This window comes from Mytilus galloprovincialis, chromosome 3 (assembly GCF_965363235.1).
Source record: "Mytilus galloprovincialis chromosome 3, xbMytGall1.hap1.1, whole genome shotgun sequence".
In the NCBI taxonomy this organism is placed as follows: Eukaryota; Metazoa; Mollusca; class Bivalvia; order Mytilida; family Mytilidae; genus Mytilus; species Mytilus galloprovincialis.
The window spans coordinates 18,136,948-18,154,596 of NC_134840.1; the positions used below are offsets into that span (position 1 = coordinate 18,136,948).

Below are 17,649 nucleotides of genomic sequence, written 5' to 3' on the forward strand. Positions count from 1 at the left end.
CCGCGCTCCAAACTTAGGACAGTCACATAAAGTCTGTACTGAGCTTACTAGTTATCAGTTTATGATACGCCAGACGCACGTTTCCAGTACATAAGACTCATCAGTGACGCTCAGATCAAAATAGTTAGAACGCCTAACAAGTAGAAGAGTAGAAGAGCATTTAGGACCAAAATTCCAAAAAAAATCCAATTACGGCTAAGGAAATGTATGCTTGGAAAGGAAAACCTGAGGTACTTCAAATTCATATATTTACAAACAGTTAATTATAAAATTGACCATATAATATTGATATTCTGGTCAACACCAAAGTGCTGACTTCTGGGGTTTAACGTCTTTTTTTGCTCAACCCTCCCCAAACCTTGAAATTTGGTAAGGAACAACAGAAACAAGGTGAACAACTGGATTGAAAGGGCTTGATGAATTAGATGGACACAATGTATCACATGTTTTTGTTTTATACGTTCAATCAACAGACATAAAGTAAATATACCCACCAACAGCTAGTTTAAAAGTCAAATTCAACTAACAAAAATTATGTTTTACCATACAAAATATAAATTAGTATAATCTAAAAGATTAAGTCTAAAGACGTCACAAACAGTGTGAAAAAAAGAATGACTGCGCAATGGCAAAATAAATGTATCTATAGGATGTAGGACCATAAGTGTTTATATGTGTGATTAAAAAGTACATTATATTGTCAATCTTGAAGGTTTGATGCTAAACATGTTTTCTTTTCGGACGTTAATTTAAACAATCAATGACCCAGGGATGTTGTTATCAGCACTGTTACTACATATTTTTTTATATTGCAGTAAAATATTCTTAACGAAAAGAAAATACCAACTAAATCCTAATAATAACTTACGGTTGTAGCTGTCATGGGATGATCTGAAATAAAATTTTTAAAATGAAGAATGTGTCAATGAGACACCGATGACACCCAAGCTTGTATTTAACGTTATACAGGGACATAATTCCAGAAAGGCAAAAGTGACGCCAACCAAATTCTAACTTGATCTGAGTTTTGTGGTAATACGCATTGTATATAAGTTTTGCAACCTTTTGTAAATACAAACTAAAGTAAGGGAACAAAAACCAATTGGAGACTTACGTACATGAACGAACAAGGGTAAACCATAATGCCTCCTCCGCTACAGCTGTGCCATGAAACTTATGTAACATTGGTTGAGAAATGAAATACAGTTGCAGTTGAATAAAAACTGATAATAACACATCTAAAATAAATTTTGACTTCACTCCTCCTATGTCATACTACAAAAGGTGTTATCAAGATACCCCGTTAGAATTAACTAGTAATACGTAGAAAAAAATAAAGTTATTGGCATTTTTTTCTTTTTTTTGGGTTGGGATTTTGTCTGATGCTTGGTCCGTTTCTGTGTGTGTTACATTTTAGTGTTGTGTCGTTGTTCTCCTCTTATATTTTGGGATTTTGGGATTTTGTCTGATGCTTGGTCCGTTTCTGTGTGTGTTACATTTTAGTGTTGTGTCGTTGTTCTTCTCTTATATTTAATGCGTTTCCCTCGGTTTTAGCAAATGTTTAGTTTGTTACCCCGATTTTGTTTTTTGTACATGGATTTATGAGTTTTGAACAGCGGTATACTACTGTTGCCTTTATTTGTGAATAATACCTAAACCAAGACAGAAAATGTAGAAAAAATATATTCAATACAGTGTTAATTCACTTTATTATTAATTCATATGATATTCAGTCATTCCTTGGTTATTTTTGATATTTTAATTATCAAATAATTCATTCTATAAACGCTCATGGTTCGATGAATAGGTTTATAATGCAGTATACAGGTATAAACTTCAACATATACATATGTATCTGCTACAAGAATAAATATTAAAAAACCACTTTGTTTATTTGAAGGTTTCTGTATTTCTTTGAGGAAAATCGTACATAATTTCCCTATGTTTTAATGCATATAATTTATAACCATTATGGAAGATAACTTACCATCTCTTTATTTTTACAATACATACCTATAACTTTAACCTTTATACATATTTCATCTATAGTTTTACCACTGAAAGGTCAAATTAATATATGTTTAGCTCAATGCAAATTGACGTATTGAACATTTTACGGCCAATAAACCCCACCCCTTGTTTTTCTTTTAAAAAGAATACTTTGTCAAGGGCAATGCATCTTACTAAAATAAGGAAAGATTGCTTCTAGTAACTATTAGTCTCACATTCATAAAAAAATTATCATAATCTACAACTTTCTCTGTGAATAGGATCTTCCCTCACTGAACAATAGGAAGTTTGGTGACTAGGTTGTAGGCATCACCCTGTACTATTAATTGTCTGTTTGTCTTTTTATTTTTAGCCATGGCATTTCAATTTGTGTGTTTGACTATCCCTCTGGTATCTTTCGTCTCCAATAAAAACAAACACTAATAGGTCTTAATTTACCTCATATCTCACATCGTTTAGTTGATATAATATTCCAGGGCTTGCATGTCATCTTACGATTTCCTAAACAGAGGGTTGTTATATAAAAAGTCCTAGTTTTTGGTGGAGTTCCTGTTGCCTATTTTTTACCTTTTTAGTGAAATGATTAGTGGAATGCTGCCTTTGTATTTTTGATATTTTCCTTCACCCAATGAGTTTATGTTTATGCGACCTAAACCTATGGTTTGTTTTATCTTATTCCCCTTTTATCAGTTAAAATATATATTATATATTTTAAGAAGAAATGTTATCAAAATTGTTTGCAAAGTCATGATTCTGAATAACACGTTCTTGACCGTCTGTACTGTAAAGATAGATAACATAACTGTTTAACATAGAACTTTTCTAAAACTATCATCTACATATCTTGAATCTTTGCTGTATACAAGCTAGTTTTCAATGACAAGTTAAACAATACCTGTCTTTACACAAGCTTTGTTTTTTTATGACAAGCTTAACAATACCTCAAAACTGGGGTCTTTCCCCATACAGCTTGTTTTCAATGACAAGTTTAACAATACCTTGTACATTGGGTCTGTTCACTAGCTAGTTTTGCTATGACAATTTCGGGAGGTTTGGCATGACATCAAACCAGGTTAAACCCACCATTTTATTTCTGATAATGTACTGTACCAAGTCTTGAATATCGCAGTTGTTATTAAATTGTTCGTTTCTATGTGTGTTGGCGTTTGTTTTTGTTGCTTTTCGGTGCTCCTGTTGTTCCTTCATTTCCTCTTATAGTTGAATTTTTTCTCTTGGTTTTCTCTCTTTTAATTCCGGATTTGTTTTCTCTCATTTGATTTATGACTTTCGAACACCGGTATACTACTATTGTCTTTATTTAACAATACCTTGAATCTGTGGTCTGTACACAAGCTAGTTTTCTATGAAAAATTTAACAGTATATTTTACTGTCTACAGAAGCTAGTGTTTCTTAGACATACCTTGGACCTTGGGTCTGTACACAAGCTAGTTTTACTCCATTATCAGTTGAATTGATTGTGATCTCAGTTTTGTATGAGTCTGTACCCGTGATCTGTGTTGGTGTTGAAGGTCCAGTAGCCACTATACCTGGGTTTGTTTGTCCTTTCTTTACTGTTGGATTGTTCCTATGGTATAAAATCTATGGTTAACTTATGCATGTATATTACATCAAAGTATTGATTCATATACTTTACAAGTCAAAATAAAAGAAAACAACTCTTACTATATTTCTACAAAAAATGTTTTCTTTCCAATCGATTGTTCAAATGGAGAAGAAAATAAGTCATGAATGGTTTCCATAAACTAAAAATAATCACTGGGACAAACTGATAAATAAGAAGGGTATACAAAATTACTTGGCAACTTCTACACGACCATGTTTTAATAATCTTATTAGACACAAGTTGTTTTTTGAATTTGCTACTCTGTTTACTAAAACCACCCTATCATATCATCTCATCAAACAGAAAATGGGTCTTTTCATAAATCTGTATGTAATTTTATCTACTGTAGTCATCACAATTCTTTTCTCAGCAATGAAACTAACAAATTAATTTTAGGTCTTCCAAGGAAAGGTATGTGCCACTCCCATTTCTAAATAAATATAAGCCAAATAGAAATAATTATATGTTTTTTCATTGTAACCTTCGCAAATCAAACAGTATAAAAAATAAAATACAAGGTTCTAATCTTCATATCTACTTGTAAACATGTAGAACAAAAAATAAAAAAGGGGGTTCACAATTTCTTATCCCGTGGATCAAATATTAAAAAGAAGGAACAAAACTTCAAAATCCATGTGAATCATTATCAGTATTGATATATGCATTATCATTAATTTGAGTTTTGGAAAGGCAAATTAGGCATTGCATGATTGTTTTTATCTATGAGAAATATTAAGTTTCCATTAACAAAATCCACAGAGATCAATCGTTTGTATTAATTTAAGGAAGAGTTTAAGTTTCATAAAACAAAATGTTCTGGTAACAACAACTGATTTTAAATAAAGGTATCATTTCCTTCACAATAACTTTATTGACTATTTACCCTGCAGTACTAGTGACAACGAATGGTACTGTACATTTCTCCAGTTTATAACAAACAATAGTCTGTGGTAGTACTGTGTCTGTAAAGGCAGGCTGTAATACAAAAATGAAATATTCATGCATCAAACATCTTGTCTTTTCAATGTGCTATTAGTAATATGGAAATTGAAGTGTTTTCCAATTAGCATACAAGTGTCAGAACTGAGGAGGACAAAGTATATTTCAAACTGTTTTTAATTTTAAATTGGTGTGTATCCTGCGTATAATGGTATTGAAATTACTAATAGATGCTTACATCAGCTAATTTTGAATGATAGATAACCGTAATAAGAATGTATGAAATATTTTGATGTCTATTCTAAAATATAGATTTTCAACATACCTTTGTCTTGTTTACACTGTCTGTTATAAAGTTACTTGAACCTGTAATAAAGAAATAACAAACTGGCAAGACTCAAGACAATATTTAAGCATAAACTTATTTGAAATGCGCAACTGTACATTAAATATATAAACATTAAGTTGGAGGTAGGTTATGATGATAGTTAAAAAAGGAGACTGTGGATGACCTGCTTACATTTAATGTAACTCGAGAACAGTAAAATTGACCGCAATTCGAACTTCATCAGTGGTTTTGTGGTAATAAACATTGTGTTTAAGTTTCATAAAGATTGATCCAAACTTAAGTTAGTGAACGGAAAGAAACTTTGGGACGTACAAGGATATACGAATATGTAGTATGAGTGCCAATGAGACAACTCTCCATCCAAGTCACAATTTAAAAAAATAAACCATTATAGGCCAAGTTCTGCCTACAACACGGAGTCCTGGCTCACACCATATATGATAAGTGTTGATTTGCCATTAATCCTGTGATTAGTTTAAAATGAGTTTGTTGAAGCATACAAAAGTTTACTGAGCAGAAACTTTTCTGGATGAGAGATATATACATAAAACTGACTTAATGTAAGGTCAACACATATTCTGTGAGAACAACCCATATGACATGTACCATATCTATATCAGGTTGTATCGTCCTGAACACGCATGAAATATTTGCCACTGGACGTTAAGCAAACAACAATCAATCAATATGTAGGACTCGGAGGTGCGATGGGGACGCTGAAGTGCGATGGTCACGCTAAAGTGCGATGGTACACTCCGAAGTACGATGGTCCGTACGCTGAAGTGCGATGGTTTTGTGTATGATGTTTGAATAATGTAATGTTTCAAAATACAACATGGATTCGCAGGCAGGAGAATATGGTTTTGTAGATGAAGATTTCATACTAACAAAGGAAAGTAAGGGAAAAAAAACCCGAACGATTCTAGTCCCAAACAGTTTTACATTACATGTTGAGGTTACAAAACCTTGTTTAAACATTTTAGGCAGCAAAGCGACTGAAAGATGAACTTGGTCACCAAATGGGCTAACCAGTATTCTTAATTATGCCGCATACTTTTTGTACGATAAATATCTAAATATCATCCTTAATTTATCTTTACGTAAGCGTCACATGATTTTATGTGGGCAATTAAATATAAAAAAATGCTAGTATTAGCAATGTTTCAATGTTTTTGCTATATCAAGTTCATATATTGTTGTTTTATCCCCGAGATATTTTTGTTTTGTTTTGAAAGAACACCGTCGCTCTAGTCTTATTTTTTTAATGGTTTCAGTGTTGATTGTGTACAACATGTCAGACAGAAATTAACCTGACTAAACCCTACGTGTACTTCCTCAATTTATCATCCACATTTTTATTTTTCGTGAAATAATTGACAAGCCTCGCTATTAGTCAAGCAAATATTTACTTGTCGGTATTTTACTTCGTGGATACTGTTCGGACATAAGGTATATATAAATTAATGATGAATTGTTGTGAGCAATTAACAGTGGCGGATCCAGAATTTTTCATAAGTGGGGGCCCGCTACGGTCCTGCTTCAGTGATTCTCTATATAATCAATTAATTGTTTTCCCAATAAAGGGGGGAGCCCGGGCCCCCTGTCCCCCTTAATCCGCCTCTAAGCAATTACTAAGTTTATCATAATATTTAAATAAATGAGATGGACACTTCGTAGTACTATTATAAAGACCTACACGCTGAATCTCTTTTTTAATTTCTCCCATGAACACCTTATTTCATACTCTTGCGTGCTAAAAAGAGAATTGGAGACTTGGAAAATTAGATTAAAACAAAAATTAAAGTCTTTGGTTTGATCCAATCAGAAGCTAAAACATCTTCTAAATAAGAGGCTAGCAGCTACTTCTGTCAAATCTTAATGGTGTTATTTTTTAAAACAGCTCATTTTACATTGTACATTTTGCTTTTCATCAAAGTCTTAGGTTGGCCATCGTACTACAGCGCAACCATCATAGCACTTCAGCGTAGATATCAACAAGTTAACGTCACAATGTCACCATCGCACTTCAGCGTGTTAAACATCGCACTTTAGCATGTTAACCAACACCCTTCAGCGTAGACCATCGCACTTCAGCGTGTTAACCATCGCACTTCATCGTAGACCATCGCCCTTCAGCGTGACCATCGCGGTTCCGAATCCTACAAATATATCAGGTTTTGTTCATAGTTTGGGACATAAGACTACACACATTGTTCATTGTTCTCTTCTTACAGTGAATGATGTAAAACATGCATATTGGGAAATTAAGATAGTGTTGCAAGGGGAGTTTTCTGAAATACATTATATGGGTAATCTTTCTTACCTTGACTGCAATCAACACCAGATTTTCCTAGAGTACAGACACATTTTGCAATTCCTTTATTATCTGCAATACATTCACCATTATCTTTGCAATGTAGACTTTGGCAAGGAGTTGATACTAAAAAGATTCATTTATTAATGTTAAACAATTAGTGAAAAGTATATAAATGTATATAAATCAAATCAAATCAAATAATTTTATTGGTGTAAATTCCTATACAGAAATGATATCAGCCGACATTTACAAAATACAAATACAAAAATAAACAAACAAACAAACAAAAAAACCCAACATATTTTCTCAATGATAAGAGATACATATTTCATATTTACATTGCGTGGAGGTGTTATTCATACAATATTATTAATTCAAGCTACTACAATCAGCTTTAATAATATAAAAGCTCTAGATCTTAACAACATTATGTTTGCTTTAAATGAATGTTCAAATTATACATATCGCTTATTCCAGCTACACTTATAGTACTAATGTCCGTATAATTACTTTTCAAAATAAAACTGAATTTATCTTGTTTACACATATTAACAAAAGATGGAACTATATCACTTAAATTACAAAAGATTATATGATTTCGTGGTGAAGTCAATACTTATGATGCTATAAGCATCTATTATATTTATTGTGATTTTTTTCACTAATGCATAAAAGAAATCGAGGTCATATGAAAACTGCATGAAATGGATACCCACATACAAAATATATTTATTATATTACTCGTAAGAAGCGGGAAACTATAAGTTACCAAAAAATGTTAACTTTTTTCAAGTAGTCACTGAATTCCTATCTCTTTGTAGAGCTTTCTGCGACAGAAGTCACAGGCTCGACAAAATTGAGTAAAAACTCTTATAAGGAATGGATCAATGATTTTGGTAATTTTTTACCTGCCCAAATAGATTTTCCTTGTCTTTAACTTCAAGATTTTTGATTATAATTTTTTTTCTTTTTTTAGTAGAGCAGTCATATTGGGTGGCGGGTGGCATCATTGTTACGTTTATATAATTTTATACCGATTTCAGCTCACATATTAAGAGGAGAAGATTAATATAAGCCATGACAACATAAGCTAAGACAATTTTTCATAATGATCATTTCGCCATTAAAGCTAAATTTTAAGCTCATTAGCTAATGACATTTACACGGAAAAATTATTGCAATTTATGCAACCACTGGGAAAGGCAACGTCATTATAATTCTAAATGGTTCAAATGGAAGCATCCGAGTTGGCGTACTTTTACTTTTCCCCAAAAAAAGCTTTTGCTATGTCTTTCACTTACAAACAAAACTAAACTTATTCTAATATCTATAAACATTGAACATTTATCCCAATATTGCGTTATATTGTTTGATAGTTTAATTGACTTACATTTGTTCCCTGATGGTTCCCCTTCAATGTTGATACATCGTTTTTCTCCTAATGATCTACATGTGAAGAAAAAAATCAAAATATAGGTCAATATTCAATCCGATTTGAGGTGCTTCCCACTATAGCAGTGATGTTTATCTTTTTCACCATATATAAAGGAAATTATTTCTGGTATATTTTTTTATTTAAATTTGTAAAAGTTAAAAATATTTACGAAATTTTACGCGGCAACAAGTTTTTCACAAGATATATCATCTGGTTCTTATCAGATGGGTCCTTCATGGTCTTCAAATAAATCATACAGCATTTCGAAATTTTTAATTTACGAATTTTTCACAAGACCATAGGTTTAAAATAATTCAAACAGAGGTCACTGTAGTAAGCTGTAGCTGCTGTATATTCAGTTATATGCAGTTATAAAATCTATTGTACAATTTGTTAAAATAATAGTTACCCTGGTTTAAAGCAGAGTTTTGTAGGTCCAGTTGTTGAAGGTTTGTAAGCTATTTCTGTTGTGCAAGATTTCCCCACAGCTATGGGTTGTACAGGTGGTTTGAATATATGTACCTCAACTGTATGTGTTGGCAGTTCGTTTATTTCTTCACTATAACATAAAATATGTCATTACCAACATCAACAATTGTCAACCAATATTTTTGCATGGGAACACATAGTAATGTTAGGTATGGATCTGCTAGAAAATATTGAAAATCTTTAGGTAAAATTTCACTGCCAATATTATCATTAGGCACGAGAAACAAATGACTGACTCAATCTTTTTTATGATAAGAGAAACAAAGGACACACCAATAGTATCATTACACAAGAGAAATAAATGACTCACTCAAGGTTTCACTAGATAAGAAAAAACAATTCACAAAACAAGTATATCACTAGACAAGAGAAACAAATGACTCGCTAAGTGTTTCACTAGACAACATAAACAAAAAAGTAAAATCACACAAATACTGAACTCAGAGGAAAATCAATTCGGAAAGTCCATAATCACATGGCAAAATCAAATAACAAAACGCATCAAAAACGAATGGACAAGAACTGTCATATTCCTGACTTGGTACAGGCATTTTCAAATGTAGAACATTTGACTCGCCCAGTGTATCACTAAACAACAGAAATAAATGACTCACCAAGTGTAACACTAGACAACAGAAACAAATGACTCGCCCAGTGTATCACTAGACCGGAAAACAAATGACTCACTACGTGTTTCACTAGACACGATACAGAAATCACTCACCAAGTGTATCAATAGACATAAGAAACAAATTACTCACCAAGTGCCATTAAGTCCTTCATAAGTCAATGGTATATGACAAACTTCTCCTATCTCACATAGTAGTGTAGAAGAGTCTGTTACTGTTGGTGCTGTAAAAGCTGGCTAAAAGAAGATTGTATCAGATGATTAAATAGAAATTTTGTATGTTGTTCCATGTCGGCAGATGATGATAAATTTGAATTGTTGTCTATTTCTGGAGTTGTCAAATAAGCTGCAATTTTTGTGTCAATTGCAAATGAAAAACTAGAGGCTCTCCAGAACCTGTGTCGCTCACCGTGGTCTTTGTCTATGTGCATATTAAACAATGGACACAGATAAATTCATGACAAAATTGTGTTTTGGTGATCATGATGTGTTTGTAGATCTTACTTTACTGGACATTCTTCTTGCTACAATTATCTCTATCTATAATGAACTTGGCCCAGTAATTACAGTGGAAAATATATTCTAAAAGTTTACAAAAATTTATGAAAATTGTTAAAAAAAGGCTATAAAGGGCAATAACTCCTTAAGGGGTAAACTGACAATTTTGGTCATTTGACTTATTTGTAGATCTTACTTTGCTGAACATTATTGCTGATTACAGTTTATCTCTATCTATTATGATATTCAAGATAATAACCAAAAACTGCAAAATTTCCTTAAAATTACCAATTCTGGGGCAGCAACCCAACAACAGGTTGTCCGATTCATCTGAAAATTTCAGGGCAGATAGATCTTGACCTGATAAACAATTTATACCCCGTCAAATTTGCTCTAAATGCTTTGGTTTCAGAGATATAAGCCAAAATCTACATTTCGCCCCTATGTACTATTTTTAGCCATGACGGCCATCTTAGTTGGTTGGCAGGTTCAAGCCACACAGTTTTAAAACTAGGTACCCAAATGATGATTGTGGCCAAGTTTGGTTAAATTTGGCCCAGTAGTTTCAGAGGAGAAGATTTTTTAAGAGAATACTAAAATTTTAGAAAAATGGTTAAAAATTGACTATAAATGGCAATTACTCATTAATGGGTTAACTGACAACTTTGGTCATGTGACTTATTTGAAGATCTTACTTTGCTGAACACTATTGCTGTTTACAGTTTATCTCTATCTATAATAATATTCAAGATAATAAGCAAAAACAGCAAAATTTCCTTAAAATTACTAATTCAGGGGCAGCAACCCAACAACAGGTTGTCCGATTTGTCTGAAAATTTGAGTGTAGATAGACCTTGACCTGATAAACAATTTTATATCATGGCAGATTTGCTCTAAATGCTTTGGTTTTTGAGTTATAAGCCAAAAACTGCATTTTACCCCTATGTTCTATATTTAGCCATGGCGGCCATCTTGGTTAGTTGGCCGGGTCACCGGACACATTTTTTAAACAATATACCCCAATGATGATTGTGGGCAAGTTTAGTTTAATTTGGCCCAGTAGTTTCACAGGAGAAGATTTTTGTAAAAGTTAACGACGACGGACGACGACGGACGCATAGTGATGGGAAAAGCTCACTTGGCCCTATGGGCCAGGTGAGCTAAAATAGGAAGTTCATAGCTGATTTTTTTGTTTAAAGAATATGATTCAATATACCAACCTGCATATTTGTGTATGTTCTTTTGCAATGTACAGTATTTTGGTGATTCCTGTAACCCTTTTTATGTATTAATTTGTAAAAATATTATATAACAAAAATGATACTTACATTACCAAGAAGAGATGGTTTTGTTGCTAAAAAATAAAATTCATCAATCAAATGTAAATATAAAAATATAGCCATGAAACGCCTGTTGTTAGATTCAAGACTTAACAAAACAATTTTTCTCAAGGAATTTGGTTGAACTTACAAATAACCTAATTTACAGTGTATCAATTTCATATTTCATATATGACGTAATCCAATTACAATTTGATTTTCGTTTTGTGGTAACAAGCATTGTGTATACATTTGTAAAGCTGCATGTCAACAGTACAAGCTGTATATAAACTGTACATTTTTAAAGCTGTATATAAACTGCAACTCTGAAAAATGTACATTAACTGCACATTTTTAAATCTGTGTATAAGTTAAACGTATAGATTCTACCACTGCATATTGTGTGATACGATATCTATGCACAGTTTATGTACAGCTTTACAGATGTACAGTTGATATATAGCTTTACAGATGTACAGTTTATATACAGCTTGACAGTTGTACAGTTGATATATAGCTTTACAGATGTACAGTTTATATACAGCTTTACAGATGTACAGTTTATATACAGCTTTACATATTTACAGTTTATATACAGCTTGACAGCTGAACAGTTGATATACAGCATTACAGGTGACAGTTTATATACAGCTTTATAGATGTACAGTTTATATACAGCTTTACAGATGTACAGTTTATATACAGCTTTTCTGTACAGTTTATATACAGATTTACAGATGTACAGTTTATATACAGCTTTACAACTGTACAGTTTATTTACAGCTTTACAGATGTACAGTTTATATACATATTTACAGCTGTACATTTGATATGCATCTTTAGAACTGTACATCAAGATTACTTGTACTAAAGTAGCTGTGTAAGATTCGTAACACCTGGTTGAGGCACCCAAATTAAAAGTAGGTCTGTATTGTGTGGTAATAAGCATTATGTATAAGTTTCATTAATAAAGGCAACGGTAGTATACCGCTGTTCAAAAGTTATAAATCGATTGAGAAAAAACAAATCCGGGTTAAAAACTAAAACTGAGGGAAACACATCAACTACAAGAAGAAAACAACGAAACAGCAGAAACACTAAAGTGCAATAATAAACCAAACCACAATGTGACACACACACACAAACGAACTATAAGATAACAACTGCCATTTTACTGTCTTGGCACAGAATGTTTAAAGAAAAAAAAACCCGACCTATATTACATTTGGTTGAAACAAACCAATGGGATAGAACCATTTGGTTGAGGCAAACTTAAGTTAAGAGAATTGAAATAAAAAATTCAGCAACTCCTCCATTTGTAAAAGTCATAACTCTAGGTACTAGTTACGCCCCAAAATTAGAACTAGGTCTGTGTTTTGTAGTTATAAGCATTGTGTATAAGTTTCATAACATTTGGTTGGAGCAAACTGAAGGTAGAGAACGGTAACCTATTTTGAACGTACGGACAGACAGGGGTTTAAATTAATGCCCCCACCGCTACCGCAGGGGCATAAAAAGGAACAAAAAGGATTTATCAAATCCTGAAAAGTTGATCCAGTAGGCTTTCAACTATCAAGAAACATTATTAGCAGTAAAATAACTATATCTATATATTCCATCAAGGGTTTCTATAGAATAAATCTTAATGTAAGGTCAACGAATGTCATTTCAACCTAAGATGCGTGTCCTTTTCGCAATACTCCTTACTAGTGTTAGAACTAAAAAGTTAAGGATGGATATATCCTAATTTCACGTGGACATATCACCAGAAAATGTATTATAGCACCACCGAATAATATCTGGTATTTTGACCTTAATAGTATTGAATTGTTGAGCATGTGTTAGAAATCATCACGTAGGCTTCTGATAAAATAAAAATGCACATAACACCTAATCAAATATAAGGGAAAGTCCGTTTGAATTGAAGCACTAGCTACACATATCTATAATACTAAAATTACGAGGTCCAATTTGTCAGCCGTCATCACGTAAAAACGACGAATCAAAAAATTCAACTTTATATACAACTAATATAGTACACAGATTAAAAATTACACCACTGCAGGCCCTTTTGTTTTCCACGTAATTAATATTGCCAATAATTAAGAAGTTCCGGGTCGAGTCCGATACCGATACCAATAGTATAATCACCTGTTACCTATTACCTTATCTGTACGTTCCGCATCTGACAGGCACACCACCAAACGGTGTATTCAGGATTAATATGCTATTTACACGGGTCATAATCACAGGGTTGACACTACTAAATTGTCAAATTGTTACCTATTGTAGTATTTTAATCCGTAAGACTTTCTAAGATAACAATACGAATACTAAAAATCTGAACTAAAAATAAGTTTCAATTTGTTAGCGGGCATGACGTAAAACAGCGAATCAAAGAAATTCAACTTTATTTATAACTAATATAGAACAATTATGTTGATTAAAAAATACTCCATTCCAGGACCTTTTGTTTTCCAAATAATTAATATTACCAATAATTGATAAGTTCCAGTTCGACGGGTTCAAACAGAAAGATTTGAAAGCAGAGAAAATTGTGTATCTTATAATCGGCATGACTTTATCAGATGACAGTACTAATACTAAAATAAGGCTTGCGCATAGTTATATACTTTAATTCCGTCATGGACCCGCGATATCACGGGTGTGTTCTAGTAATATCTATTATTAACAAAATGTTTGGGTATCAATTATCATGATCAAGTATACCCTGTAGCTTGTCATCTCTGTGATGTGACAATGCCTAATATGAACTAAAAGTTAATATCATTCTGTTATTTATAAAAATTATTATTGTATACTGCTTTTGCTTATGTGTTTTGTGTATATGACTTTTTGATTTTCCTTGTGGACAAACGTTTAATCTTTAAAGTGATTAAAATCATAACACACTGTTGACTGATATACCTCTTTTATTCAAATGTCTACCTATTATGTTTGTTTGTTTTATGCACACATCGTTGTCAATATAATTAAATGTTATGCAAGTATTATACAATTTAGTTTAGAAATCTATAAAACCAGCTTAAATCCGCAATTGTCTACAAGTCGGGAATATGACAATTGATATCCATTCGTTTGCTGTGTTTGAGCTTTTGAAATTGCCATTTGATTAGGGACTTTCCGTTTTGAATTTTCCTCTGATTTTGATATTTTTATTATTTTAATTTTTGTTATGACATTTCCAAATATACGCATCATACTTGAATAACCTATTAATGGTTGATACATATGGAATAGGTATTCCGTTCATTTATTGCCAAAATTACATGGTAACATTTTCAGAAACGTTTTTGCGAAAACTGTCGAATATTTTCAGAAACGTTTTTGCGAAAACTGTCGAATAGGAGCTAATAAATTTTGAAACTGTTAATTTTTTTGAAAACAAGTGAAATGATATACAAAAGGTAACATTTGGTTTGTGTCTTCTATTTGTAGGACAATATGATTTTAATGAAAGTTGATGTTTTGTATACTATTAACTCTAACATTCTCCACATACATGCACACTATGATAGGTATTGAACTTTGAAACGATATGTTTCTTCAACCAAGTCATGAAATGTTGACACGTACTAAGTTAATGAATATCTTTTTTATTATAAGTACTATCCGTAATTTTTACCTGAGGTTTGAATTTGATAGCAAATCTCATCTACATTCATTCTACAAAACAAATCAGTACAAGTTCTTAAACACAATTACTGTATATGCAAATTGTAAAAATGTTGCTGAAAAGTGAAATTGATAAATGTGGCTGAAAACTTTTATAGTTTGAATGGCAAGATTTGGAATACTGAAACAGATGAACTGATTAAGACAGAACAACATGTTGTTAATCTTTGAAATCAAAGGAAACAATTGATCACCAAAACATAGGACAATACAACAGACCACAACATTTGACTCCCTAAAGAAAGAGTCAAAATAACTACATACAATGCAAGTATCACAAAAACCTAATAATGATCAGTGAACAAAGATAAAAAAAAAGGTAAAGAAAAGAACAAAACTTACCCCAATGATGTCTGGGTTTGGACACAAAGATGTTTAGTTCCTGGTTTCTGTGGAGTAATTTTTATATCAGTAGTAAAATCTTGTGTACCATTTACAGGTGTAAGCACAGGTTTATCCGTATCTATTCCTGGGTCTACTTTTCCAAACTTGACTGATGGTCTACAAGAATTAAATATTAATACCTACTGATAAAGTGTCCTTCAAACGTAATGTATAACCGATATCATTAACAACAACACTCAGCAGAATTGTTTTGAAGGAAGTTCAGAAGAATGTATTCAAGAACGGTTGGTTGGAATGAAAATCTAAGGACATGAAAACTGACAAACTGCATGAAAGTCACCGTTAACCATCGCATTGATTAGTTTTAATATTTCTTCACTGACAATTGTTTAACCTCGTACAATTATTTCTAAATAAGTAACTTGCTGGTGTAAATAAGTTTTGAGATTATGGGTTATATTTTTTCAATATTATACCTCAAAACCCTTCATATTAAAGTAAAATATATGTTGTATATTTTCTGTATAATAGTTTTGTGTTTCTTTCTTTGCTCTTGTAAAAACACCAACGGTAGAGCAGATAACATGGTCACCCTACTGAATAAGGAACATTCATGGTTACTAATTCATCATTGTTTTTCGATAAACATCTATATAGTTGTCAAATAATAGGGAAAGATAAAGGAAATATATTTTTTCAAAGAAGAAGCCACGGAGGTAAAGAACCACTTATTCATATTATTTTAATTTTAGTTTCTTGTGTACAATTTGGAAATTAGTATGGCGTTCATTATCACTGGACTAGTATATATTTGTTTAGGGGCCAGCTGAAGGACGCCTCCGGGTGCGGGAATTTCTCGCTACATTGAAGACCTGTTGGTGACCCTCTGCTGTTGTTTTTTATTTGGTCGGGTTGTTGTCTCTTTGACACATTCCCCATTTCCATTCTCAATTTTCATGTAAAAAATGACATGAAATTCATTTTATTTAAACTTAAGACAAAATAGCTATGTATGCTTAAAAAGTAAAAGTTCAACATTGAAAGCAATAGGACTGTGACTTAGTGGTTTTATTTCTTTTGAGGGAAAATAGTAGAAAGCTAACACAAATACAAGGGGAGATGATACCTATTAAACAATTAAAACATTTGTACCATGGCAGTAATATATTACCTTACATGTAGAGATAAAGGACATTCGAATGCAGAAACCTGAATGCCTATTTATAATACCTACTTGTTTCCACTAGGATCGGTAACTGTCAATGGTAAATGACATGGAATATCCTGTACACATTGGATTATTTTAGGGACAGCTGTATTTGTAAAATGAGGTTTTTCTTGCTGAAGTGTAAAATGTCACATATAAAAACATAAAAAAAACTACTTTTTTTTAAAAATTATTTGCTTTTATGCGATTGTCGTTTTGATAGTATCATATGATTTCTTTCTATGAACATAACACATTTTTGCAAATTCAGCAAATTGTTTTACATCTCTTGTCTTTTTGTCTCTGGTAGATAGTTGTCGTACTGATAATCAATCAAACAAGGTGCCCTTATCTATTCCATTTATTCTAATGTTTTCAATAAAAGCACAAACATGAACTCGTTTATGGTAAATATGTTACTATTGCAGGTGCATATACATTCAATAATATCATAATAAATTACTGTTTCTGTTGATTGTCATTTAAACTAAAAGCTAGTGTTAATAATTGAAATAATCGTAACATACTGTTATAACCTCAAGTGTTTGTTTGTCATGCAATTATTATAACTTAATGTGATTGTTAATCTTTAAAATCACTATAACTGGATGTGTTAATCACTAAAATTATTTGAAGTAAAATGTGGGTGTTTATCATTAAAATCCCTGTAACTTACAGCAGGTTTCAATACATCTAGATCTACTGCTGTTACTTTTTTTGATTTAACTGAAACGAAAATCAAGTGAAAATAATATTTGCTTACAACATTTTACACCACAGCAATTAATATAA

The 17,649-nt window shown here is 32.1% G+C and overlaps 1 protein-coding gene across 1 annotated transcript in view; it reads right to left on the reverse strand.

Moving 5' to 3' along the window:
* The window catches only part of LOC143066223 (uncharacterized), a 74,868-nt gene that overhangs the window by 7,794 nt on the left and 49,425 nt on the right, over positions 1-17,649 (reverse strand). The window contains exons 54-67 of the mRNA XM_076239221.1: positions 17,534-17,583; positions 16,885-16,991; positions 15,648-15,806; positions 15,256-15,296; positions 11,619-11,644; positions 9,926-10,029; positions 9,085-9,234; positions 8,631-8,686; positions 7,247-7,363; positions 4,900-4,940; positions 4,519-4,610; positions 3,432-3,596; positions 2,014-2,057; positions 869-891 (exon numbers count right to left, since the gene is read on the reverse strand). Of these exons, the coding sequence (XP_076095336.1) occupies positions 869-891; positions 2,014-2,057; positions 3,432-3,596; positions 4,519-4,610; positions 4,900-4,940; positions 7,247-7,363; positions 8,631-8,686; positions 9,085-9,234; positions 9,926-10,029; positions 11,619-11,644; positions 15,256-15,296; positions 15,648-15,806; positions 16,885-16,991; positions 17,534-17,583 (1,175 nt within the window). The remainder of the gene's footprint in view (positions 1-868; positions 892-2,013; positions 2,058-3,431; positions 3,597-4,518; positions 4,611-4,899; positions 4,941-7,246; positions 7,364-8,630; positions 8,687-9,084; positions 9,235-9,925; positions 10,030-11,618; positions 11,645-15,255; positions 15,297-15,647; positions 15,807-16,884; positions 16,992-17,533; positions 17,584-17,649) is intronic.